The following is a 25,891-nucleotide window of genomic DNA, read 5'->3' on the forward strand; positions in this document are numbered from 1 at the left end:
CCTGACACACTTGATTTCCAGCATGGTGTTAGCCATGCTCACTGCAAAATATCCATCCTTAGTTTCTCTTTTGCATCAGGATCTACCAGTTATATCTAGACTTCAGAGTATTCCAGAACGGATGCTCCAAGCCACATACCATGCCATTATGTAGTAATACATACTCTTTAGGTCCTGAACTCCCAACAATGAGAAGCCCTCAGTGCCAGCTCCTCTCTGCAGTCCGGAGTTCATTTTTCCTTTTACTTTTTTTTTTTTTATTTTGGAGTCTTTAGAGTGTCTCCTCCAAAGAAATAGGCAAGCAAGAGGTTGTGAGGCACCTACATCGTCCCTTAGCCTGATACCGTAGAGCACTGCATACTTTCAGGGCAGAGTGAGATAGAAATTCCAAGTTTTTGTGCCTTAATTGGGAACATCTTGACGGTGGAAGCTGCCATTAGCCACTCCCATATCAACACCTCTAGGCCACGCCTATGCGCCCACGTTTCACGTACTTCAGTGTCATGTTGCTTTGGAATTTGCTTCCTGGAGTCTGAGAATGGAGTTTGTTATACTTTCCTTTCAGTCTCTACGATAAAGAACAGTCTAACCAAAATTAGCTTAGTCAACAGGTTACAGCCCATCGTTGAGGGCAGTCAGGACAGGAAACCAAGCAGGATCTTGAAGGCAGGCTTGCTTACCACAAAAACCACACAAATGAGAATCAAACCTAGCAAACAAAAACAAGAAAATAAAACATGTCTAAACTAATAAAAATCCCACAAAAACAAAAGACATGGAGTTAGTTCATTTTGTGTTGCTGCCAAGTTTAATGGGGACTAGTCAGACTTTGTTCCATATACCTCTGTAAGGAATCAGAATGTCTGATGCCAACAGGAACATTCATTGTACCAAACTCGTTCCAAAATTGTCACCAAAGTGCTACCAGCAAGTCTGCAAATGACACTCACACAATCACCCAGTTTCTTCATTCCCTGCTTAGACTCCTGGGTGCCCTGATGATCACTCTTTCAATGGTCATAATTGCCTGGATCTGTTGAGGATTCCATTCTGCTGTTGATTTGTTTTTTATAAATAGGAAGTGGAGTTCCAAAGGGTTATATGAGTTGGCCAAGGTGCTGGGGTAAGTGTAGAAATAAATCCAGACTGTGATTCCAGAGCCCAAAATGCTAGTTTTCAGCAATCTTGCAAGATTACCAAAAAAAAACAAACAAACAAACAAACAAACAAATCATAGAGGTTCTGGTTTGGATATCACTTTCCCGCTCTTGATTTTGCTGTACTCTAATTTTGGACCCAAGTTTCCCCAGGTGAAATATTTTGACCTATTTCTTTGCCTATAAGATTCTTATCGCTGTCAAACTTTTACCCCCACATTCTCCCAAATATGAATCCCAGTGTGATGTCCTGGCACAGTCTTCCTACATTCCAGGCCCAGTAGAATGGCCCAGTGATGGTCCCTTGCATGCAGCCCCTATGTTGCCTGCACTAGTTTTCCTGTGTCTTCATCACCACATAACCTAGTGGTGATTGTTTTACTGATCTGGAGATGGAAGTGGCCCATGATGGTAAGGGGCTTCTACTTCAGGCCTCTCTCACTGTATCATATACACTTGGACATCCACTGGGCTTTTTCAGAATCAATGTAGAAACCATTGTCTATCTGCCAACCGGCTCCCAATCTTATATCTCCAGCTCATTGACAGGCATACTTTTTTTTTTTTATCAAGCACATGAGGATTTATCACCATGAATTCTTCTAAGCCTACATCTTTGCATTTTGATGGTCAGGTGTCTCGCTGTCCTTGGCTCTTCCCAGGGAAGAAGGTAGACCTGTAATGTGTGTGTCTCCTCACTAGCTCCTCTCACTATTATCACGTCAGCCTATCCTTCAACAGTACCCAGAATAATGTTTCAAATTTCAGTGCATTCTCTCTAGCCTGTTGTCTAAGCTTCAATGGCTCATGGGGTGGGGTGAGGGAAATGCACACGTTCACCTCCTTTGGAAAACTGTTTCATGAAGGTCTGCCCCCAGGCTCACTGTGTTTTTCAGGACCCCTAGCATCACCGCACTCTTGTAGTTGTGTTTGTGAGCTTCACTCCTGATCAGTGCTTGGGCTTTTTCATCGCCTATATAAAGGTCAAATTCTGGTCCCTTCACCAGTAACCATTTCATGGCCCTACTATATGGATGTCCTCTGTGAAGCTCCACTTTATGTTCTGATTCACCGTTGTCACCTGTGTTGACACTTTATCAACTCTACTGGATTACCAGCTATGTATCATGATTCTTCCTTGACTCAAACACGCCTTGCAGAGCCTGGAAATTTCCTACAACAAACAAACAAACAAACACAAACTGAGTGGAATATCCCAGTGAATTTAAAACAGATGAGGGCTAGCACTCTCTCTTAACAAGTATATTATTCTTCAGAATATAAATACCAATGTGAGCACCCAGCATCAATGTTAAAGCAAGTCCTAAGACATATGAGGTCCTTTAAATAAAGGACACTGTTTAAAAAATTCATGGTCTGTGCCATCAGATACCACATTGTTTAGAAAGAAAAGCTAAATAAAAATAAAAGAGTGAGACAATCAGAAAGCCTAAATCCCCCTGTACCAGCTATTATAAGACATATTATTGGGTTATAGTGTGTTTAAGTACATATTTATGCATGTAAGTATACATACATACACACACACACACACACACATCCTGTAAGTCAGATAACTAAAACACGAAGAGTGTTAGAAAATTGCCCCAAATCACATGTCTCTGTGACAGTACTGTGTCTCACTCTTAAATAATACTATCTAACCTGGATGACATTTAAAACGGGCCACACTAAACTGAGATGCGAAATTGTGTGGCATAATTTTAAAAGGGTCATTGAGGTAGGAAAAAAACCAGATGAAATGTGTCACCTTATACCCACCTCGCACTAAATGACTTCTTATCACAGGCTCAGAGAAGGAACCAACACACACACACACACACAGGCCTTTCTATTTATGTTGTATTGAGCAGCTACCCAATCTGGAAGCTTGGAAGCCTCTTTTCAGCTGCTCACACTTAAGTCATCTGTAGATTTTGTGTCTTAATCACCCCTCACGGTACCGCTTATTTCCCTCCCCATGATGATTGTGAAGAAAGCTCCCCATGTCTCTTGTCTTGACTCTTGTTCTGTCTTCTGTGTTCATTGTCCCTTTCCCTTTTCACTCTCTCTTTACCCTGCTCTGAGGATCATCTAAAATAAGTATCGGTCCATGGTGGCTTTGTGAGTTTCCCCTGTGACCTTTGGGATGGAGACAAAGTTTCTTAGCAATATCACGACATTATCACTTTACTCCCCACCCACTCGGTTCATAGAAGAGTTCCATGTACCTGAAAAATGCCACTCACAGCCTGGATTCTCTGTGCCTCAATCCATGCATGGCAGATTCCGCTCTACCTTGTCTGCCTTCTCTTGCTAAATCCAGCAGTATCGTCCCACACCTGCCCATTGTCGTATCAACTCTCACTATGGAAGAAAATATAACTCAACACTTAGGAACATGGACTCTTGAAGGAAGACTCCCAGATACTAATACCCAGCAGCCACTCCACATACCCACTGTGTAACTCTGGGTCACTTCTTTGATCCTCTTTTTCCTTGTCTATAAAATAAGGATAATAATGTCTCATAGGGCTAGTGTGATGATCAAATGAGGCTGTCCACATGATTCACTTAGAATAATATCTGGTTTAGCTGGTATATGCCCTATTGTTTAAAAAGTAGCTCTTTTTTTACTTTTTATTTTCACTTTTTATTCTTAGGGAATTTCACTCAGTGTATTTTGACCACATTCATCCTACCCTCCACTCCTCACCCATCCAAAACTCCTTCCCCACCTATCCAACTTTATATTCCCTTTAAAAACAAACACATCAAGTGTAGTTGATACTGCTCATATATCCTTGGATGTGTGTCCTTCCATGGGAGTATGTTAACCCCATCAGGGACTATAGCCTTAAAGAAGACCGACTTTCCTCCCACAAGTATCAACTGCCAACGGCTCCTTAGCAAGGTCTTGAACTTTGTACCCGCCTCCTCTCTGCACTCTGGGATTATGATTGGCTTGAGCCAATTCATGTGCCTTGTGCATGCTGCATCATTGGCTGTGCAATCATATTTGCAGCTGCCTTGCTGTGCCTACTGTTTTCTTCCAGTCATCTGCCTCCTCTTACAATCCCCCTGCCCACTCTCCTGCAGTGGCCTTACACTAGTATCTGGGACATAAGTAATTGTCTTCTATTTAAGTGGAAGCTATCATTATTGTCTCCTCTGTAATTTTCTTGCCTGGCTTTCATATTAGACCAGATGGGCTGGATCAGAATCTCGTTTGTCTATCTATAGTACTTGGCAGAGACAGGTATATTAGTAGACTCACAGGAAAGTTTTCTAATTAACAATGAAATGATGCGTGAGTGGATAATGAATGTGCCGTTGAATGGATGGAGGGCTGAGTGAGTGGATGATCAGATGAATGGGAGGGTTAATTTCAGGGGTAGATGGATAGAGGGATGAATTGTTAGGTGAGTGGATGGATGGATGGATGGATGGATGGATAAGTTTAGGGGCTAGACAGATGGGTAAATGACCAAATGTGTGATTACACAGACAAGTTAGCACTGTTAAAATGATATAGAGCAAGGAGAAACCCTACCTGAAGTCAGTGTTGTCAGCCAGCTAAAAGGCGATTCTGTAGTATGTGATTTATTAAGTTTGGGATATTGTTTTTTTTTCCCCTTCCTAAGCACAGCTGTCTTTGTGTTCAGGATATTTGGTTTCAGGCAATCTGTTATCTGCAATATCACTGTATCCTTGTAAATTCAGACCTTCAGTAAATCTTCTTCAAGGTTTAGAGAATACACACAGGTAAACTGTGTTGTGGTCACAGAGCAGATATCTGTAACTTTCCGGCCTGGTTGAGGAAAGATTGCCCATTATTATAAAACTGCTGATCACTGCCGTTCTTGGAGACAGCACTAGTTTTGGTAACCTCTGAGACAACTCAGTAAACAGGCAGTCTGTGTTTAAATGGGAAGACGGAAGCATGTTGTTGGGAGGAGGTGGCCTTGGAGAAGGTGAACCTTGAATGTTGAGGACAGAAAATTCAGAGAATCAGAATACTGAACAACACCTGCTGCCTATGAGGAAGCAGCTGCCAATAGAGAGAAAGCTCAGCTCAGGACAGAAGCGATCCAACTTCTCCACAGGTGCTCAAAATCTTTGCTCGAGTGAGGAATATCCTCTTAGAGCCTTTGGGTTCCTCAGTTAACAGTAATAGTAACAATGTCTACATTTTTGAGAAAATTCAAAGAGCTGAGGCCTGGGGCATCATCAAGTCTGGTCCATTTCTGGTACCCTGTTTTATGTCTAAACAGTGGTTAAGAACATGACCTTTGGAGAGGTGATGCCATCAAATCGGGATACTGGTTTGTCATCTTCATCCCATTTGCTTCAGTTTATTCTTCTATAAAGCTAAGATGATAGTGTCTATTTCTTTGGATAGCTGTAAGGAAACACACAAGCTAATATGTGGTAAGAGCATAAAACAGTATTGGTACCTAATAAGTGTACCTATATATTTTATTTCATTTTATTATTATTGATAACTATTTTCACTGTTCTCCAAAGTATAGATGAATTCTAATTGGTCTTATTAAATAAAAGCCTGGAGTCAGGTATTAGGGGCTGAAAGCCGAGAGATCAGAGAAGCAGAGCAGCCAGCCACTAGAGAGACCTTTTACCTCTACCAAATTCTCAGACCAGAAGGGCAATCCTGTCCTCAGACTGCATCCTCTGACTGCATCCTCAGACTGACTGCTTCTGACTGCTGCCCCCACAGACTGTACTAAGCTCCTGTCTCCTCCACCTTATATTCTTCTCTCAGCCCAGCCATATCACTACTGTCTCCACCTCCCGAGTGCTGGGATTAAAGGTGTGTGAGCTCTCTGTTTCTCTTTTAGACAGATTCTATCTTGTATAGCCCAGGGTGGCTTTGAACTAACAAAGATCCCTTAGCCTCTGTTTTCTGAGTCCTGAGATTAAAGGTGTGTGCCACCACTCCCTGGCCTCTAGCAGCTTAGCTCTTCACTCTGATCTTCAGGCAAGCTTTATTTGTTAAAGCACAAACAAAATATCACTACACCAAAGTATGAACATTGTCCTAAGAAAGAAGCAGCAAAGTTTTTATATTTGTATATGGGGTGAGAGATAATCTACCTTTCCTCTATCCTTAGCATATTCCAAATATAGATTAGTATTGACTAATGTTAATTTAGATTAATGTAATTTTGAAAAATGTATATTATGTCTTATCATATTTTGATATAATTTAAATAAAGTCATCGAAAGTAATTTGCCGTATAACCATGGTTACTCTTAGGAATAGGTAGTCTTTGTTTCCAATGTCTGAGACAGAGGAATTGGAACAAGGGGCTATTTAATTACTTGTTGCAGACCATGCAACTGTAAATGATGGTACTGGCATACTCGGCCTTCCTGTAGTTCCAGGACCCAAAGCTATTTGAAGTGTCTATCATGTGTAGCAACAACTGAATACATGGATCAGGAAACAGGTTTGGGGGGGTGGGTCTGCTTGTCTAAAATGTCACAGTGAACAAGTGAAAGAGCTGAAATTAGAGCACTCGCCTCTTCTTGTGTTGTCAAAAATACATAAAATGATTAATCCAGCTCTATTGCTGTAACAAAGTACCTGAGACAAAGTAACTTCTTAAAAAAAAAAAAACCTATTTTGTATCGTTCTGGGTAATCCAATGCCCTGTTACTTCTGTGAAGGACTTTATTGCTGCACCACCATGGGGTGGGAGGGCGTCATCCGGCGGGCAGACTGAGTATGTCTCCTTCTTCTCATAAAGCCACCAGGTCTGTCATGACCTTCCACCCTCCTACCCTAACCCTGATACTTTCTCTGGTCTAAGTCACCCCCAGAAAACCTCTAATAGCAACAGCATATGAATTGGGGGTTCAAGTCACACCATCAGCTTCCAAGGAGATGGTCAAATCATAACTAGAAACCTTTGGATCCTGAGCTTCCTGCCTCTCAGGACCAGCATTTTCTGACACTGCCCCAGCCATAGGGGAGAAAGAAGATGAAGCAGTGGCAACCTGTATAGCTAGCAGATGGAGATTTGATAACTCACATGAGTTTATCCAGTTTCCATCCATCAGAGATCTAAGTCTTTCCCTTTTATTCCCCAGGGCCATTATTCATTTGGTCCAGGATCCTGAACAGTTTGGCTGGGGGCGGGGGTGTTCACGGGGTCTTGCTATGCTGGGGTTCATTTCCCCCAGCTCAGCCTATCAAGCAAGCATGGTTTCTGTATGTTTTCTTACTACTCACCTTTCTTCTGAACATTTAGGGTTATTGGGTTGGGCTTTGCTAACCCTGCCTTGTGGGCTTCAGCTACTTCTAACTTGAAAGGTGGAAATCCTGAGCTCTGAATAGGTGTTCACACCTTTGTGGTCTGAATAGGTGTTCACACCTCTGTGTTTCTAAAGACTGAGTCTTCCTGTGACAAAAAAAAAAAGATAATAATTACAATTAATCAAATCATTCAAGAATAAATGCAATGATGCTTGCTCACTCAGGAGGATATTTGGGAACCTGAATTTCTTAACATCCTCAGCTAAGCATCTTTTCCAATCCTCAAATGCATCACGTACTATTGTCAGTGTAGATAAAAACCGATGTGAAATAAAAACATCCCTATTTATTTTCTTACAACATAAGATAAGTTACAGCAAGGGGAATACAATGGACAGACATAAAGGTTTGTGAATGCTTAGAAGCTGAGAGCTAGTGGGGACATTAGGAAAAGCCTGAAGGCAGTGATTATTTAAGCTTCGAAAAGGAAGCTTAGCCATGTGAAATGTTACATGGTACAAAACTGACACAAACCAAGGTGCCCTGGCTTTGGTGAGTAGCAGAAGACCAGAAGACCCCCTTTCATGATATCCTCCCTCCCTCTGGCTACTCCGAAGACCTCCTGGAATCCTGGAATCCAGTTGGGAAACCATTAGCTGTAGATGAGAACATAAAGGCAGAATTTATTCAAGCTGGGATCTGTTGACACCTTGGGTTATGATTCTTCCTTCTCAAAAATCCTAATGATGTGAAGAATTACTATTTTTGTACTCTGCCTAGGTCTTCACTTTGTGTAGGGCATAAAGGAAACATATCTGTTCTGTGATACTGAGGGTCCCAGCTGAGATAACTTGTTGGAACACTAGCTTGGGCTGGAAGGACTGGAAAATACTTGGTCATTTCTTTCCCTTTTTGTAATCTCGGGGCTTCTCTGTGTGATCTCTTCGGCATGGCAGCTTTGGGGAAGTTGAATTACTTACATGGACACTCAGGCATCTAACAGAGAGGTCCAGCACAAAGGAACCGCAGAGCTTCTTTTTCCTAAAACCCAGCTTAGAAATCCAAGAACACAATCTTACTACATTCTATTTGTCGCCCAGGGTCATCCATGACTCGTTACTGAGGACTAGATACTACACATGAGCCTGGAAATGTGGGTGCCTGGGGAGCTAGCAATGATGCTGTCCGGCTGTTTCCTTCTATCGGGCATGCATGCCCTCTTACAGAGTTGATGTGAACGTGATCTTCTGTGGAATAGTTGAGATGACAAGTGCTACTGTGTCTGTCGTTGCTTGGATTCTAGGAACATGGAATGTGAAAGTTTGGTAGTCTATTTCTAGGAGGCCACAGAAAGCTACCCCAGACTTTCATAAGCCCATCATTATAAGGAAGTTTGTTTCAGCTACCCACAAGGAAGAACTTTCAAACAGTGCAGACAGCCACAAGAACCTTGGCTTCCTCTGCAGGAGGTGAGGAGCCTCTGTCAGAGGTGAGGTCCCTCTCACTTCTTCCGCCACTAATAGTAGCTGATGTGCAAGCAGATGCTGCATCTCTTTGAGCTCAGAGTTACTAAAATGATGTGCATTTCTGAGATTCATGATTTCATATAAACCTAATTCTTCTTTGTTTGTCTTTTCTTTTTCCCCCCCTTTTGGACATTTCCTTCATCTGACTGCCCATCAATATATAGAAGAAATGCTTATTCCTACTCCTATTACTTGTAAGTATCGAGCCGGTGTTAACTGCTTTGTGCTCTGTAAGAGAGGCTGTAGCATGCGTTTCCTCCTGCACCAACTGGTTGATTGTCTGTTGGCCTCTCATATCCACTTCTGTCAAGTCATCCGTAGTCCAGAAGCTTTTATTTTGTATGGATGCTTTTACGTTTGCAAACGCGCTGTCCTTGTTCGTGTCTAGTCCGTTTCTGTCATCCTGGTTTCGCCCTCATACCCTTGGAGATGTGAGGAGCGAGTTCTCCTTGGTGGGTGTCAGTTTCTAACGAGCAGCACCTCAGTTCCAGAAGGAGGGAAGGTAAGACAGAATCACAGCTCGCAGGAACTTCTGGGTCCCTTTGTGCCTCTTCAGGGAAGCAGTCTTTGGGGCTCAAGGGATAGAAGAGTCCAGTAGCTCTTTCCACTATGCCAGGTAGACTACAGGGAGCCCTGACTTGGTCCAAATCCAGCCTGGAGGATGACAGAAACATCCAAGGTCTTGGCTTTAAACTGAAATTCCCTGTTTGGCATTCCACGTTAGTTTTGCCACCTCATCAGTTCACACATTCACGGTTAAAGATGGCTGCTGGCTTCTTACCCTTACTAAATATAGTGATTTTGTTCTAAATCAGCGCTTTGCAAAACATGGGGGTACAGGAGAGAAACTTTATAGAATAGATCCTTGCTGATAAAAAGTGGGAAAACCACTAAAATACTCCTATATCCCCAGTGTGCCTCTCTGGATTTGGAAAGTGAGGTTCAGAGAGGAATATGAGAACTTACCACATATTCAGCCTGCAAAAAATAGGAGTAGAGCTCAGAATGCCGGGACTTAGTAAACAAGGTCTTCCCTTACCCTTGGCAAACACAGCCTTGTGAGAAAGCTTGCATCTCGATTGCCTTCCGCTGAAACTTCCACAGGTGGAGATGGAATCAGAAGGTGGCTTCCCCACCCATTCTGCTCAGTTAGTGCCATGCTGTGCTATCCTTCATATAGGGACCAGTGTCCTCCACTTCTACTACCAAAGGTCCTAGTACACTTACCTCACCTGTTCATTCATTCCGCAAACATGCATTGATCACGCACACTGCAATTCCGGTTAGAATGGATGGGAAAATAGCAAGGACCTAAAGCCTCACCCTTGTGGTGCTCTTGTCTACCTGAGAGATCAGCGTGGACAAATAATGAAATAACAGTTGAAAATTGGGTATATGCACATATACGAAGTAAGTATAGGCTCATTAACGTGGATGGTTATACCTGCCAGTGGATTTAGAGTTATATTTACCCAATTCTGGAGAAATTAAAATTTCATTGGTCTGAATTGCATTTGCAAAGATGTGTGCATGTAACACTATGCAACTGTTGGGATAGAATGAGAAGAAGATTTAGGATTCATGCAGTACTGGGTTCAAGTCTTACCTTAGTCATTGTGCAGCCTTGAGAATGTTTCTGGACTCAGAGTCTCATTTTTCTCAATACTAACGGGAAATTGTACTTAATCTGTAAATGAACCTTGAAGAGGAGAGAGAGTGGCTTATACTGGAAAGAGAAACATCTGGGGGAGGGAGAAATGGTTGTGAGCAAAGAAGATAATTATGACTATAGATATATTTAGTCTGAGGAAGCTGGTAGAATTCCCAAGTAAAAATGTCCCAGGCAACCTCAGGAATAGAGAAGTAGAATTTAGGCAAGAGGGGTGTTTGGAACCGTCCTCTGAGGATGGCAAAGGAGACTATGGGGTGGGGCAATTAAGACTAGAGAAAGAATAGGAACAAAGTAGAGAGTGAGGGGCTGAGGTTCCCAAACTGATCATGATTAACAATCTACAGGTAGAGGTTTGGAGAGGAAGTGCAGGTTAGCAAAGAAAAGAGATGATAGGAGAAAAGAGGAAAAGTCATTATCTGTAGAAGATGCTACAGAGAATGGAGGTAGCTGTGAGGGGACAACCTGGTAATTCCAACAGAAGTCACTTCTGAGAGTTATGGGGTAAATGGTGGACATCAAGGAGGCTTAAGATGCTAGAGGTTTGGGAGCCATGGGAAGTGAGGTCTGGAGGCAAGTTGTTTAGAGGCAAGGATTGACAGAAAAAAAAAATGGGTCAGCAAGATGGCTCACTAGGATGAAGTCCTCACTCACAAGTCTGAGAATCCAAGATTGGTGCCCAGAATCCACAGTGGAAGGAGAGAACCCACTCCTAAAGTTGTCCTCTGACCTCTATATGCAAGCTATAGTATGCACATATCTACACTCTCACATACACATAAATAAAAGTAAAGAAAATATCAGAAAAGAATGAAAGACAATGGTGGTCTCCATGTTCCACAAATATGAAAGCCTTCCTCTAAGTACCAGGGTAGATTCTGAGTGAAAACCTTTGTACTCAGGGCACAGACCAGCAATCCTAGCAGTAGGAAGAGATTGTGGCAAATGCAGCATCTAGGACACCAGACTAATGTCCTGAATTAGAAATTGCACCATGACAATGTCCTTTTCTAGACAGTGTTCATATTACACCTTAAGAAGCAATAAATAAACCAGAAGTCCAGTTGTCCCCTCCATAACAGATAAAAGAAAAAAGATGATACTCATCTCAGAGAAGTCTAGAACACACTCTCTCTAAAGTCCCCCAGATCATCCACAAAAACAAAGTCTCTAGCATGGTTTATCTAACCTAACCTTTACAATGAAGTCAATGCTAATGGACTCATTTGTGAAGTGCCTCCTGTGTGCCAGGCTCCTGTCAAGGTTCTAGGAATTTAGGAGTAAATGCAAATAAATAAATAGGAAGAAGGAAGGAAGGAAAGAAGGAAGGAAGGAAGGAAGGAAGGAAGGAAGGAAGGAAGGAAGGAAGGAGTTCACTCATGTATAAATGTTTAGTAGGAGGGAGAGAAAATACCATATATCATAAAATGGGATGAATGAAAGCTAAGACAGAAATAAATAAAATAAAGGCACATGATAATATACAGAGTGTAAGAAATAGAGGAATTTCTCTATCCTCAAAGCCAAACAACCTTCAAATACTCACCCTCGTTGAAAAGATATGCAAATAAGACTAAAGTCCACAAGCTTTCTAGAAGGTACCAAATAGTCAAATCTTTGACTTTTTGAATAAAGCAATCATAGACAATGTGTTCATGAATATGACTCTCTTTCAATAAAAACCACTAAAACAAAAAACAAAGTATCAGGCTACTGGGCCATAGTTTACCTGATCCTAGACTTCTCAGAGTAGGGGGAGGATGAGGTCACCCTGCTTTTTTTAAGTTCCTAATATGTGTAACATCCTACAGTTGGTGTTGACAATGCCAAAATGAATTTAGAACACTCTCTACCAATTAACAAAGGATGGAAATGAAAGAAACTTCCAGTTGCCCCCTTCTATGTGTCCAGCATATCTAATGTTTAGAACAAGCCTTGTAAGAAATAAGCCACTGTGTTAGCTTTATTTTGATATCAGAACTCAGCCTTGAAGATGTGTTTTTACAACCCATAGATAAAACGCGAAGTAATCAGGCCAGAATTTGAACTAAGGCCCACATGAACTCTAAGCTCTAACCATTCTTCTCACCAAACCACACTCTTAGACAGATAGAATTCTATCTTAGGGAGCCTTTGCCCAGGATCCAAATTCAAATCTAGTTACCTAGAAAGCCTTTGAAAAGAGTGACCAAGATAAAGAATGTGACAATATAAGCAGGATTGGAATTTGGAGACCCAGAGACACAGAAGAATTTAGAACATCACACGAACACACACTCTGTGCAAACACACACACATACATGGAGAGAGAGAGAGAGAGAGAGAGAGAGAGAGAGAGAGAATAATGGAAGTTCAGATGTCATACCTAGATCAGAATTCCTGACCTGCTTCTCCTACTTCTACTGGTTTTCACCTTACACAATCAGGGGACCACTGTGAGACTTCATCTGCAGAATGGCGATGTGACAGTGACTTCCCAACATAATGGAAAAGTATATATGTACTATCAAGAGATAATCAAAGTCAGTATGAATTTTATAAATGGAAGCTCTTCTTCCTTCCATTCTAAGCATAAATGCTCTGTGGGATTCTTGTTTGCCTTCCTATATGAAGGCAGTTCTCAGCAACTTTAGCTGTTCGCTGTTTGCCTTTGGATAGGATATTAAGAGCTGGCATGTGTCCACAGGTTAATTTACCTCAGAGTATGTGATAGGCACAGTAATTATTCTGAACAGAGGCATTTTAGTCAAGTAAGTCTTTTTTAAAAATCACTAAGAATTTACCCACTGTGGTAGTCAAGAGAAAGCAGTTACCTAAATTACTAAGTCTTGGCTATGTGCATTGTGCGAGTGTCACAAAGGTGGGAGACATCCGCCTGGTTGGCTTGTCTCAGCTACCATGTGGGGCTCCTGGACTTTTCTTATATATTTTCTGTCCCCCTGATTTCAGGGAATCCAAGGTCTGCATCAAAGGCTGCCTCCTCTAAAAAGCCTTCCCTGATTATCTGAACCTTCACGAACATGCCCACCCTACCCTCACTTCTCTGTACTCTCTCTGCACTGACTCTGTATCAGGAGCAGGGGCATATGTTTCTTCAGCTTGTTTCTGTTTCATGAGGAGGTTATCTCTGTGGTATCTGGTACCTCTGGAACACACAGTGAACACCCAGTAACTGTTCATGGAATTAAAGAACAAGGTAAAAATCAAACAGTGGAACAGCTAAAGTTAAAATAAAAATGGCACCGTATTTTATTATCACACTACCTATACTTTCCTTCTTTTTCTAACTCTAAGGCAAGCTTGTTCTTAAGTTTGCAACTGTGTGAGTTAGACATATAACTTTATTTATCTGGGCCTTGGTTTCTTCATATGTAAACAGCATTTTAAAACACATGCCTTAAGATGTCTTGTAAAGAGTCAATGGATAAAATGTTTGAAAAATGTTAAATGAGACAAAAGAGGCCAAGTTCTTCTCCGCGATGCCTATTGCTGTCTGCACTCCACCTATTACCAACCAGGTATCCTTGCCACAATATATTTAAGGAGGCATTTACAAATGATTATATCAAGAGATGCTTAAAAATCATTTTCTGTAATTAATCGGTCCTTTTGAATTAAGACAAGGAAAAAAATGGGGCTCAAAGAAAGCCATTCAAGACAATCAATACCAATTACCCAGAGCTGGCAGAAAATATGTTGACAAGTGAATAGCCAGGGCATAATCACAGTCTAAGGTCAAACCACCCTGAAGGAGGGTGGTCTCCTCCAAGGCATTGTCACATAGGCAAGACAAAATCAGTACTATTCTTGTTGATTCGTAGGCCCTACAGCAGATAGCCTCAGTCTCTTTGAAACAATAGCCTGAGGTCTGGATTATGGGTGAGGAATGTCGACAGTTGAACCCGGGGCCTTGCACACGCTGGGCAAGGGCATTGCCACCGAGTAGCCCCACACCTTCCTATCACTTCTTCTTAATTTTATGACAGGGTCTTGTTAAGCTGTTAGAGCTGACTTTACACATGCAATCCTCCTGTCTCAACCTCAAGAGTAGTTGGATTTATAGCCCTATGACACTAAATCCTCCCGGGTTTCGGGTTTATATGATTAAAAAAAAAAAAAGCTCTCTAAGTTAGGGTTTCTGTTGCTGTGAAGAGACACCATGAACATGGCAACTCATACAAGTGAAATATTTCATTGTGATGGCTCACTTACAGTTTCAGAGACTCGTTCCATTATCATCATGATGGGAACACGGTGGTGTGGAATCAGATGTGGTACAGCAGAGGTATCTGAACATTCTACATCTCGAAGGCAACAGGAAGTCAACTGAGATGCTGGGCAGTATCCTGAGCATAGGAAACCTCAAAACCCACCGCCACAGTGGCACATTTCCTCCAACAAGGCCATGCCCACTCCAACAAAGCCATACCTCCTAAGAGAACCCCTCTCTATGAGATTATGGGAGGCAATTACATTCAAAATACCACATTCCACTTCCTGGCCCCCATAAAATTGTAACAATATCATAATGCAAAATTAATTTAGCCCAACTTTGAAATCCCCCATAGTCTATAACAGTCTCAATAATATTTAAAAGTTCAAAGTCTCTTCTGAGGGTCATACAATCTCTTAATTATAATCCCCTATAAAATCAAAATAAAAAAAACAGATCAGAGACTTCCAACAAATAATGGCACAGGATATACATTACCGTTCCGAAATGTAGAGAAGGGAGCATAGTGACCAAAGCCTGCAAACCAGCTGGGCAAACTCCACACTCGGCATCTCCATTTCTGATTTCCTGATATCAAAAACACTTTTCAGATCCCCAGCTCCTTTCGGCTTTGTTGACTGCAGCACCTCTCTCTCTCTCTCTCTCTCTCTCTCTCTCTCTCTCTCTCTCTCTCTCTCTCTCTCTCTCTCTCTCTCGCTGGTTCCATTCCTTGTTAGCAGTTTTCCTCAGCAGGTATCCCATGGCTCTGGCATCTCTAACATCTTGGATTCTCGAAGGCAATTCAGGCTTCAACTTCCCAGCTTCGTGCAATGACCTTTCTAACCCTCTGTTTAGGGCCATCCCTGACACATGCCTGAGCTCAGTAACTTTTTTTTAGATGTGGAGACAAATTTCATAACCCACTTCTTCTATCCTTAACACTGAAGCCAGAACCACATGGCTAAAGTTGTCAAGTTCTGCTGTATACTGAGGCTGGAACATGGACCCCTTTTTCAATTACATCTTCATCAGCTTTCTCTCCTTCAGTGCCTATGCTTGACTGTCCTGAAACTTCCTCTGTAGACCAGGCTGGCCTCAAATTCAGAGATCTGCCAGCTTCTGCCCTCCCAGTGCTGGAATTAAAGGTGTGCCCCACCACACCTGGCTCTAAACTTTTCTTTAGTTTCTTTTCACAAGTTAAAATTTTAGCTGGGTATAATCTTGCCCTGAGGTCTCCACGCCTTAAATTCCACTTTTTAATCCCTTTATCTCCTTGAACACAGGATTTAGCTCCATTCCACTTCCTGGTGCTCTTTTGCTTCTCAAAATTTACTTTTTGTAATTTACCCTGCTCAGCTTGTTCCTTCTTATTACAAATCTTCAGTAGAATTACCACTAATAGCCACACTTCAGAGTCTCTACTAGGCAGTTTTGAGATTTCTTCTGCCAACAGAATTATCCCAAAACTCTTCACTTTAGATTCAGGCAGACTCCTTGGACAGTGACAAAAAGCAGCCACTTTCTTCACCAAAATATCGTAAGATCAGTCTCTAGGCAATATACTAATGTTCTCCTCTGAAACCTCTTGATCAGTTCATCAAATCACATTCAGCACCACTGTATCCATGTTCCTACTACTATGGCCCATTAAGCATCTCTTATAAAGCATTCCACTGCTTTCTTAAACCAAACTCCCAAAGTCCATATTACTCCAAGCAAAACATGGTCAGCCTATCACAGCAATACCAAAATATCTGGTACCAAATTCTGTCTTAGGGTTTCTATTGCTATAAAGAGACACCATTACCATGGCAACTCTTATAAAGGAAACTTTTCATTGGGATGGCTAGCTTACAGTTTCAGAGATTCAGTCCATTATCATCATGATGGAGAGCTAAAGGAGTAGCTGTGTGTACTACATCTTGCAGGGAACAGGGAGTCAACTGAAACGCTGGTAACACACTTCCTCCATCAAGGCCATACCCACTCAAACAACACCATACCTCTTAATAGTGCCACTCCCTATGAAATTATGGGGCCAATTAAATTCAAACTACCACAGCATCTTAGTATTTTGTGTGCTGACTTTGAGAAAACTCTCCTGAAATCTTCAGCATGCAGATGGATGTGTCCCTTCCATTGTATTGGACCTTTGACCCTGCAGCATTCTTACTAGAATACCCCCAATTTGTGTGTCTAGAAAGTTCTAATATATTTATTAAGAAGCATCGTTCTCTTATTGGGGCCTTGTCCAGTTCACACAGATCATATTTGTACACTGGGCTCACATCTTTATACCACCTGTATTTCATTCATTCACGTGTTAGCTCATTCATGATCTTAGGTCATACTATGCTTGAAAAAGCTGTGTGTCCATCTCCTACTATACAGTGGCTATTCAGTACCCGTTTTTCATTGCCCTACAACCAGCTCAGTAAGCAGAGCAATTCAGGCAGCACAGTGAGTGGGTCTCTGTGGTGGATATCCATCCATGCATGCTTTATCTCTATTGAGCTATAGTATTTCATTCTGTGTAAGTTATTTAATATCCATTTTTATTTATTTTGGCTTATGTTGATGGTAGGCTTTCAGATCATTATGGTTTTGTAATTTTATATTGAATTCAAACTAGAAACATTGTATTCAGGGTTGCATATCACAATTATAAATGCATGAAATTAATGAATGCTGTCACCGTGAGATAGATATAAATGCAATGGGTTAGATCATGTGTACAGATAGATTTGGGAAGGGATTGCCACCGAAGGATGCTTTATTGTTCACTCTATTGGATTAGAGGAAAACCATATCAGTCATGAATACCAAACAGAGCCAATCTATAAGTCAGAACTCTGTCGCTTTAATCAGGGAAAATACAGGGGACCATTTCTCCTCCAAAGATAGGAAAAGATGTTTATTCCATACTTTTAAATTTATACCTAAGCTTAAGCTTCCATACCAACCAGGTATTAATGATGCCTTGAAGCTTAGAAACATCTGGCTATGATTCTATGCGCTTCTGCTCTACAAATGCATTTGAATGTTAGATGGTAAAGGGAGGTGTGTGAGCTGTCGGCTGATGGAGAGGGGTGACTGCAGTGTAGGCAGAGAGGATGCTCGCATGTGATAAAATACTGAGTCTCTTTCTAGAAGGAAGGAATTAATCACTCACAATAGAGGCTGATGAACTGCCTTTTTTAGGGCATTATGTTTGATATTGCCTCTCCAGGTGGATCCAGTACCCTCCTGGAATATACAGTCGTCAACATGGGGTTATCCAGCCACTCTAGCTCCCAAACGTCCCATGGAATTGCCACCAAGGCTGATGCTGTGACTCCATCACTCTTCATTTTCTTCTATCCTCTTCTTTCTCTGCCTTTTTCTCTAATACAGGTGAAGCCTGTCAATCTCACTGAGCCTCATCAAAAAAGCACAGTCGATAACAGTCCCATTGACTCATCTGTAATTTGGCCACTAGAGACAAGTGGGTTTGAGTATGTTCTGTGTCTTTCCCTAGAAGATGTTCTCTTCATAGCTTATGAGCACTTCATATATCAGCCAATTAGTATACTTCTTTCCTTGCTTGTTGATTAGGTTGACTCTAAAGAATTCTTCCTTAGACAGTCTTCTCCATGGACATTAGCTGTTTGTGCTGGTGTGAAGATCATGGGCTCCTTCCTATATAGCCCCACCTAAGAGAGTTTCAAATTATCCCAGATAAGACTATAGCATTTCCCACTTGTCGACACAACTCCAATCAACTGCCATTGTCCAAAGTACTCAACCATAGTGACACTTAGCAATGTGTCCCCAGGGCAGAGGCAGATGTTCTTCTGAAAATACTAGCTTCAACATAGATCCTCAAAGTCAGGGTTCTTCTTGCAGGCAGGGCCTAAGCAAAGATAGAATTATGGAAGGCACACACTGAAAATGCTTTTCTCGGAATTTCAACAGAGTGCTTTTAATGGAAGGAAATGCTTTAGTTAAGCCCTGCCATGATCCTGCTGATGATAATGATTACATCTTGTTTGTGTGTAACGCTTTATCTCTTCTGAAGGGCTTTCCTACTTATTACCCACTTGTCTGCTTGGGCTTGGAGGTATTTAGCAAGTTATTATGAGATGGATGATGGAGCTGATCAGAAAAGAGACCTGGGCATTCTGGCCCTGGCATTTAGGGGAGTCTCTTAACTCTGTCTCAGTTTCTGTTTCTCATCTGTAAAATGGGAGTCACAACACTGCCATTTCAAAACAGCTTTGGAGAGTCAGGTTTTTATTCGTGCACATATAATGGGGATTTCTTTCCTTTTTATTTTTACTTTTGAGGGTTTCATACATGACTAATGTGTTTACACCATTTTTTTTACCTCTCCCTCTCCCCTCTTCAACTCCTCCCATCTCCCCTCTATTCCCTCTCAAATTTATGACCTCTTCATTGTTAGTTAGTGTGTGTGTATCTGTGTGTGTGTGTGTGTTAATGAACACAGCTGAGTTCATTTAGTGTTTCTGGTATATATAAATATAAAACTTGGGTTTGGACAACTGAACAAGGAGTCATCTCTGCAAAAAACAACTGTTTCTCTCTCTCTCTCTCTCTCTCTCTCTCTCTCTCTCTCTCTCTCTCCATAAATTGCCTGTATCTCTTCATCTATGGCTTTTCCAGTTTAGCATGGTGACTGGTATTGTCACTGTATAGGTCTTGTTAGGCAACCATATCGCTGAGATTTCATGAGTGTGGCTTCTCTGTCACATAGAGAAGACACTACCTACTGAGCTACTGAGCGATTTCTTTGTGTGAATTTCAGAGCTGAGTTCCGAGTAATTATTTAAAAAGTTAAAGATACATAAATGAATAAATAAGGCCCTTCTTTTAATGGGTTCACAGTTTTAAAGGAACGTGGGCATGTCAACAAGTAACTGTAAAATAAGGTACTCAATGCCTGGAGGAGTATTAAAGATGTAAAGGGGAGACAGTCATTGATAACTGAGGAAACATCTTGCAAGTTAAATGGCCCAACAATGCTCTGGGAATAAAGTATGCATGAGATGTTTACTTTTGTATTTGTTTAATTTTTTAGTTAAAATGGAATGGCAGCATCTTCCTCCTTCTCCCTCTCCCCACAGCCTCTCCCAGATACCTGCCCTCCAACTCCTCCCATGCCTCCCCACTGTCAAATTGACATCTTATTTTTCTTGATTATTATTATTCCATGCCTGTGCATGTATGTGTGTGTGTATGTATGTGTATTCACAAATATATTCATTTTATTGTTTATATGTATGTGGTTTCAGGGTTGACCACTTTGTATTGGATAACCATTAATGGGCTCATCCCTGGGAAAAACCAGTTCTTCTTCTCCCAGCAGCCATAGCTGCCTGTAGTTCTTTATCTCGGAGTTGAACCCCATGAAAATTTCTCCCCTATACATTAGCATGTCTTTTGATGTTGCCATTAATCCTGTCTTATGTATGCAGCCATTTCTAGGAGAAACTGTTTCAGAGCAGATTTCCTAGTGTTCTGGTCCTTACAGTTACTTTTCTCCTTGGCCACATCATCTTCAAATACATGCACAAAATGTACACTTTTATTTTTCATAGTTGGTTTTGTGGCATTCTTGGAGTAAAAAAAAAGATTTTGCAAGAAAGATAAAAGATAAAGAAATCAATGGGGAAGAAGGGGAGATAAAAGGGCAGAGAAAAAGTTTACATTCTAGTTTTACTACTTGCTAGCTATGGATCCCAGAGCCTCAGGGTTTCATTTTCTCATCTGTCAGTGGTGTTTATAGCCCTGGAATCACTGAACTGTGTTAAGAGATTAAGTAGTAAAGTATATATACAAGGTGATTGTCATTAGAAAATAGTAGATCTGTAGAATCTAGCTGTTGTTGGGTGTATCCAAGAGGAATATTAAGAGAAACAGAGATACAGAGTTATTGTAGATGGTGGTTCTTAAACTTTATTTTAAAAATTCCCCTCTAAGCAAATTGGATAGGATATCTGTCCCCTTGGAATCCATCTATGGTGACATCAACAAGAGAGATCCGAAACAAATTAGTGAGACTCTGACCAGAACTATCAGTTTTGGTGATGTTATTTAATACATGCAGACTTTGTAGATCTGTGGGCAGGAGAAAAGGCTGCAGTTGACAGTTTCCTTTGAATAATTTCAAATCCAGGTACTAAGGCTTGTTCAGTATGGTATAGCTGTCAAAACCTTCCATTCAAACACAAGGTCCCACAATTTAGGAACGTAGAGCCTTCCCGTTCTACTATAAGATGGCTCACTGGTCATGTTGCCAGCTTCCTGAGAAACAGAGCCCAGGTAAGTTGGTGCAAGGGTAGGGACTTTAGGGAAGTGAAGGCAGTCACATAGGAAGGAGGCCCATATCTACAACCTGTAAACAAGTAATTGAATAACTGAATTCAAGGATTTGGTCAGTACAGAGACATGGTAAAGTCCATTAGTTGATTCAGACTTGAAACTAGGGTTGAGGACTCCCCATTTGTAAGAGCTGGATAACCCAGCATCATTGAAGAAGGAAATTTGGAAGAGGACAGTGAAGGCATGGTCTAATCTAACTAAAAACTTTGCATGAGAAATGGTTCTATAGGGCCATCAATTAGAAATGACTTTGATTGTGGTGGTGGAACCTGAGTTTGACAAGCAGAGGCTATAGAGGGCTGGCTATTCAATGGTACTATTTCCTTTTAAAAACTATATTAGTTAGTTAGTTGTTTGTTTATATGAGTACATATAGGGGAAGGACATGCACATATCATGTCATATATGTAAAAGCCAGAGAACAAATTGTATGGTTTGACTCTCTCTTTTCACCACACAGGTCTTAAGGATAGAACTCAGGCTGTCAGCTTGGTGGCAGGTGCTCCTGCCCATGCAGCCATCTTGTCGACCCAATCATTTCCTTTACACATGTCATTTAGGAATGGCAAAAATGTCTCAAGCACATGTTTAAATTGTGATTATTTAATGACATGATTCCTCTTCGCGGTCTGGGTGCCAGTATGAGGAAGAAAAGCCCCTTGGTCAGAACTAACGTCCTTGGAAACATTGTCTTCAAATGCATCACTTTATCATGAAAAACCTAAGGAGTCTCATGGTGTTGCTAATAAAGTCTCCTTTCTAATAAGAAGGAAGGAAGAAAGGAAGGGAGGGAGGGGGAGGGATGAAAAGTGAAAGAAAGAAAGAAAGAAAGAAAGAAAGAAAGAAAGAAAGAAAGAAAGAAAGGACTGAGCTGTTTTCTGAAGTTTTTAATCTCAGTGGTTTTAAAGCCCTGTTCAAAACATTCTAAGAGCCCGAGGAGAGATAGGTAAGTTATAACTACCCACGTTGTTAAGTAGGAGCATGGAAAACACAGAACCACCAAAGCACTGTTATTAATGGAAGACCTGAATTCTTGTAAAATGTGAAAATACGATTTTATTACGCCTATAAACCAAATTGAGACTCAAAACGAAAGAAGGATTGTTTTGTTTCAGAAAACACCTTAGCAACAATGAACTTTTAAAGAAATAGACTAAAGCCGAGAGAATCTTTCTTGCTTGTTCTTTCCACATGCCATTTGTCATCGGGGCTTCAACGGGATAAGAGAATACCCTCTCGGAAAAGAATCTAAGCCCAGATCTTATGAAAATAGGATTCTACACCATTCTTCCCCCTCCCCTTATCTTTTCTCTAAACACAAAAACTACCATGAAGGAGTGAGACCTAAGGTATTGTCTTATTTTGTTTGTTTGTTTTCAATAGGAGATCCGTGGTGGATACTTTAACCAAATTACCATGGATACGTTTCCCAGCCCTTGGCAAGGGGAAACATGCTCAGTATATTATACTACTATAATCTCATCTCTCATCATTTAAGGGTGTTAAATAGTGCTTTTGTTTGGACTAGTGCGGAAAATAATAACCATAGTAATAAGCAGCACTATTGTAAAAGGAACATGGTGCAGGCTTGGGTTCATTTCCTGGGTAGTATCACTTCCCTTCCACCCTCCTCCTTTCTTCAATCAATCATCCTCACCCTTCCTCCTTCCTTCCTTTTTCCCTTCCTTCCCTTTCTTCCTTCCTTCCTTCCTTCCTTCCTTCCTTCCTTCCTTCCTTCCTTCCTTTCTTCCCTTCCTCCCTCCCTCCCTCCTTCCTTCCTTCCTTCTTTCCTTCCTTCCTTCTTGATTTCTTTCCTTTATTTTGATACAAGGTCTTACTTTTTCGCCCAAGGAGGTTTGGAGCTTTATTAACCTCTAGCCCGAGACTCTGATTCCTCATCTGTGATTGGGAATAGCAATTACAAATTAGAGAATTACATTGCAGGCTTATCATGACACTGTAAAATAATATTATACAGGCACAGAATCTAGGTCTCCATTAAAGTATTTTTTAAATTAACAGACACACAAAAACAAAATTTAAACATATCAGGAGAGAACCATAAGATATGAAGCTTGTGACAGATGGTGGTGGCACATGCCTTTAATCCCAGCACTCAGGAGGTAGAGGCAGGTGGATCTCTAGAAGTTCGAGACCAGCCTAATCTTCAAGAGCTGGTTCCAGGACAGTTAGGGCTACACAGAGAAAGCCTGTCTCAAAAAGAAAAAAAAGATATGAAGCTTGTACACCTTGTGTGTTGTTTAAATCAGTATAAACATGTCCATCCACTTACAAATGGATAAAGAAAATGTACAATACACATCCACAATCTGTTTGTTGTACACTAAGTGCATTATGTGTATATACAATTATTATATTTTGTGCTTTATGTCTACTTCTATTAAAGATGTATTTTTATTTATGTGTCTGTATATATATACAAATATATATGTATATGTTTGTGTGTGTGTGTGTGTGTGTGTGTGTGTGTGTGTAAGGCCAGAAAAGGTGCCATGTCTTCCAGACCTGGGGTTATAGATGGCAGTGAGCTACCTGATATGGGTGTTGCAAACCAAACTTGGGTCCTCTCCAAGAGCATAAGATGCTCTTCATTGCTGAGCCAGCTCTCCTACCCCATATGTCTATGACTTTGTAGTTTACAAGTGACTTTCACATGGGTGTTTCATGGAATCTTTATGTCAACCCAAAGAGAAAATTCCATTTCAAATTTAGTGAAAGGCAGGCTCACAAAACTGACCAGGGCCAAGGGCTATTTGAGAAAGAGAATAAAGAGATGCTGTTATGGTGCCATGACTTTCTGATGTGCTGTGAGATGCATATGCCAAAGATCCTGAAAGGCTGTGCTTTATGGCAAGAAAGCTAACAAAAACCATAGCCTCTGTCCTGCAGGGCTGTTTAGAAGCCAAAGTCCAAGGGGGACAATGAATATGGTCCAAAGCTGGATCTGACTTGAACGTGTGTAACCACTGTATTCATATTATAATAGGAAAAGATATAGACAAACATCTTTTTTATATTTATTATAAAATATAACAAATATTTTATCCATTTAATGCACTCTGTGTATGAATGAGACAAGAAATAAAACAGAGAAATCACTCATCTCCTTGTAATTGGTATGAAATATATAACCCACATTGGAAAAGTAAGGACAGAGATTAAGAGAGCAGAGAGTTTTGTGACTGTTTTATAAACAGTCCTCTTGAGTCCCACTTTTAAATGCAATTTCTTAACATGTTTTTGTTTATAATGCCCTATAAAAGGGCTGTGCTCTGGAGAGATTTTATTTAGATTCATCTGTAGCAAACACAGAAGTAACTAGTTATAGAGTAATCAAATGATAAGCTTATTTAATATAATATGTCCCAGGTGATCTTTTCCGGGCAGTTGAGGCTTGATGAATTTTTTTTTCCTTTAACATAAATACATGGTGGTAATTCCACTTGTCAAAAAGCAGTGATGCTGGTTCCTGACTGGGGTTACACGGAATCTTCACATTGTCTGTGTGAGCACTGAGTTCTTTATGACATCAAATCTTCCAGCCTAGAAATGCTATATGCCTCTTCATTTGGGTAGATCTTTCTTGATTCTCTTTTAGAAGAAAAGAGGTATATCAACTACACTGCAAAAGGCAGTAGGCTGAACAGTCACAAGAGAACGGAAATGTAACTCAACCGTGTCTTCAACTCACTCACTGTATAATGAGCCTGGTCTTGAACTCACTGTGTAGTGAGCCTGGGTTTGAACTCACTGTATAGTGAGCCTGGGCTTGAACTCACTATGTAATGAGTGAGCCTGATCTTGAACTCACTGTGTAGTCAACCTGGTCTTGAACTCACTATGTAGACAGCCTGGTCTTGAACTCTCTAATCTCCTACTTCAGCTTCTCCAGCTCTAGGACTATAGATTATGTTAACACAACTAGCTTCTTGTTTCTCTTTTGTTTTTAATCACCTCTCTCATAGTTTTTGATATGTAGTCCTTTGTGTGATCTGCAGATATATGCTTGAATGTCTCCATGCCATTACAAATGGCCCTGATGTTTTAAAACTCCTGTTCTCATTGTTCATTGCTAACATATAGACATGAAACTGATTTTCACATTTGGAAAAGCAATTAACTATTCTCATCGATTGAACTTTGAAAAGACAAATAAAAAATTCTTAAGTGGAAAAATAATTTACCTCCCATATTAAGTAATTGCGCATGAAAGGTTGGTTGGCAAACCTAAGCCAGATGTTTATCAGAGCGCCCAGGATGTGCCCAAACTCAGTTCCCACACTTATGCCTGCTCCCCGGCTGTGCTGCTCTGCAAGCCAGGCCCCATTCAGTGAGCGGCGGTTGCAGTCATTACAACTGAGTGGTGGTTAAGATGTCAAGCTCTGGTCTCTGCAGAGCTGGTTTTGGATCGTGATCCCACTGTGGACTAGATATGTACTCTTTAAATCACACACCTTCCCAGATCTTCACTTTTCTCCGATATAAGCTGTGACCAGAGCCTAGAGCCTGGCACCCAGTAATGGCTCAAGAGCCCCTGTTCTTATCATTTATTTGCAAGAAGAAAGATGCAAAGGAAATCCAATGAGCTTTCTAATGCCAATGAATTAACAATGAGGCAGGCTAACCGTAAGGTGGTGAGCCTCC

At 41.0% G+C, this 25,891-nt stretch overlaps 1 protein-coding gene across 1 annotated transcript in view; it reads left to right on the forward strand.

Moving 5' to 3' along the window:
- The window catches only part of Ptprt (protein tyrosine phosphatase receptor type T), a 1,017,256-nt gene that overhangs the window by 891,690 nt on the left and 99,675 nt on the right, over window positions 1-25,891 (forward strand). Inside the window, exon 16 of the mRNA XM_050150909.1 lies at window positions 9,128-9,156. Coding sequence (XP_050006866.1) covers window positions 9,128-9,156 — 29 coding nt within the window. The remainder of the gene's footprint in view (window positions 1-9,127; window positions 9,157-25,891) is intronic.

The sequence above is a fragment of the Alexandromys fortis genome, unplaced genomic scaffold, assembly GCF_014885135.2.
Source record: "Alexandromys fortis isolate MF-2015 unplaced genomic scaffold, M_Fortis_MF-2015_v1.1 scaffold_27, whole genome shotgun sequence".
NCBI classification, from domain to species: domain Eukaryota; kingdom Metazoa; phylum Chordata; class Mammalia; order Rodentia; family Cricetidae; genus Alexandromys; species Alexandromys fortis.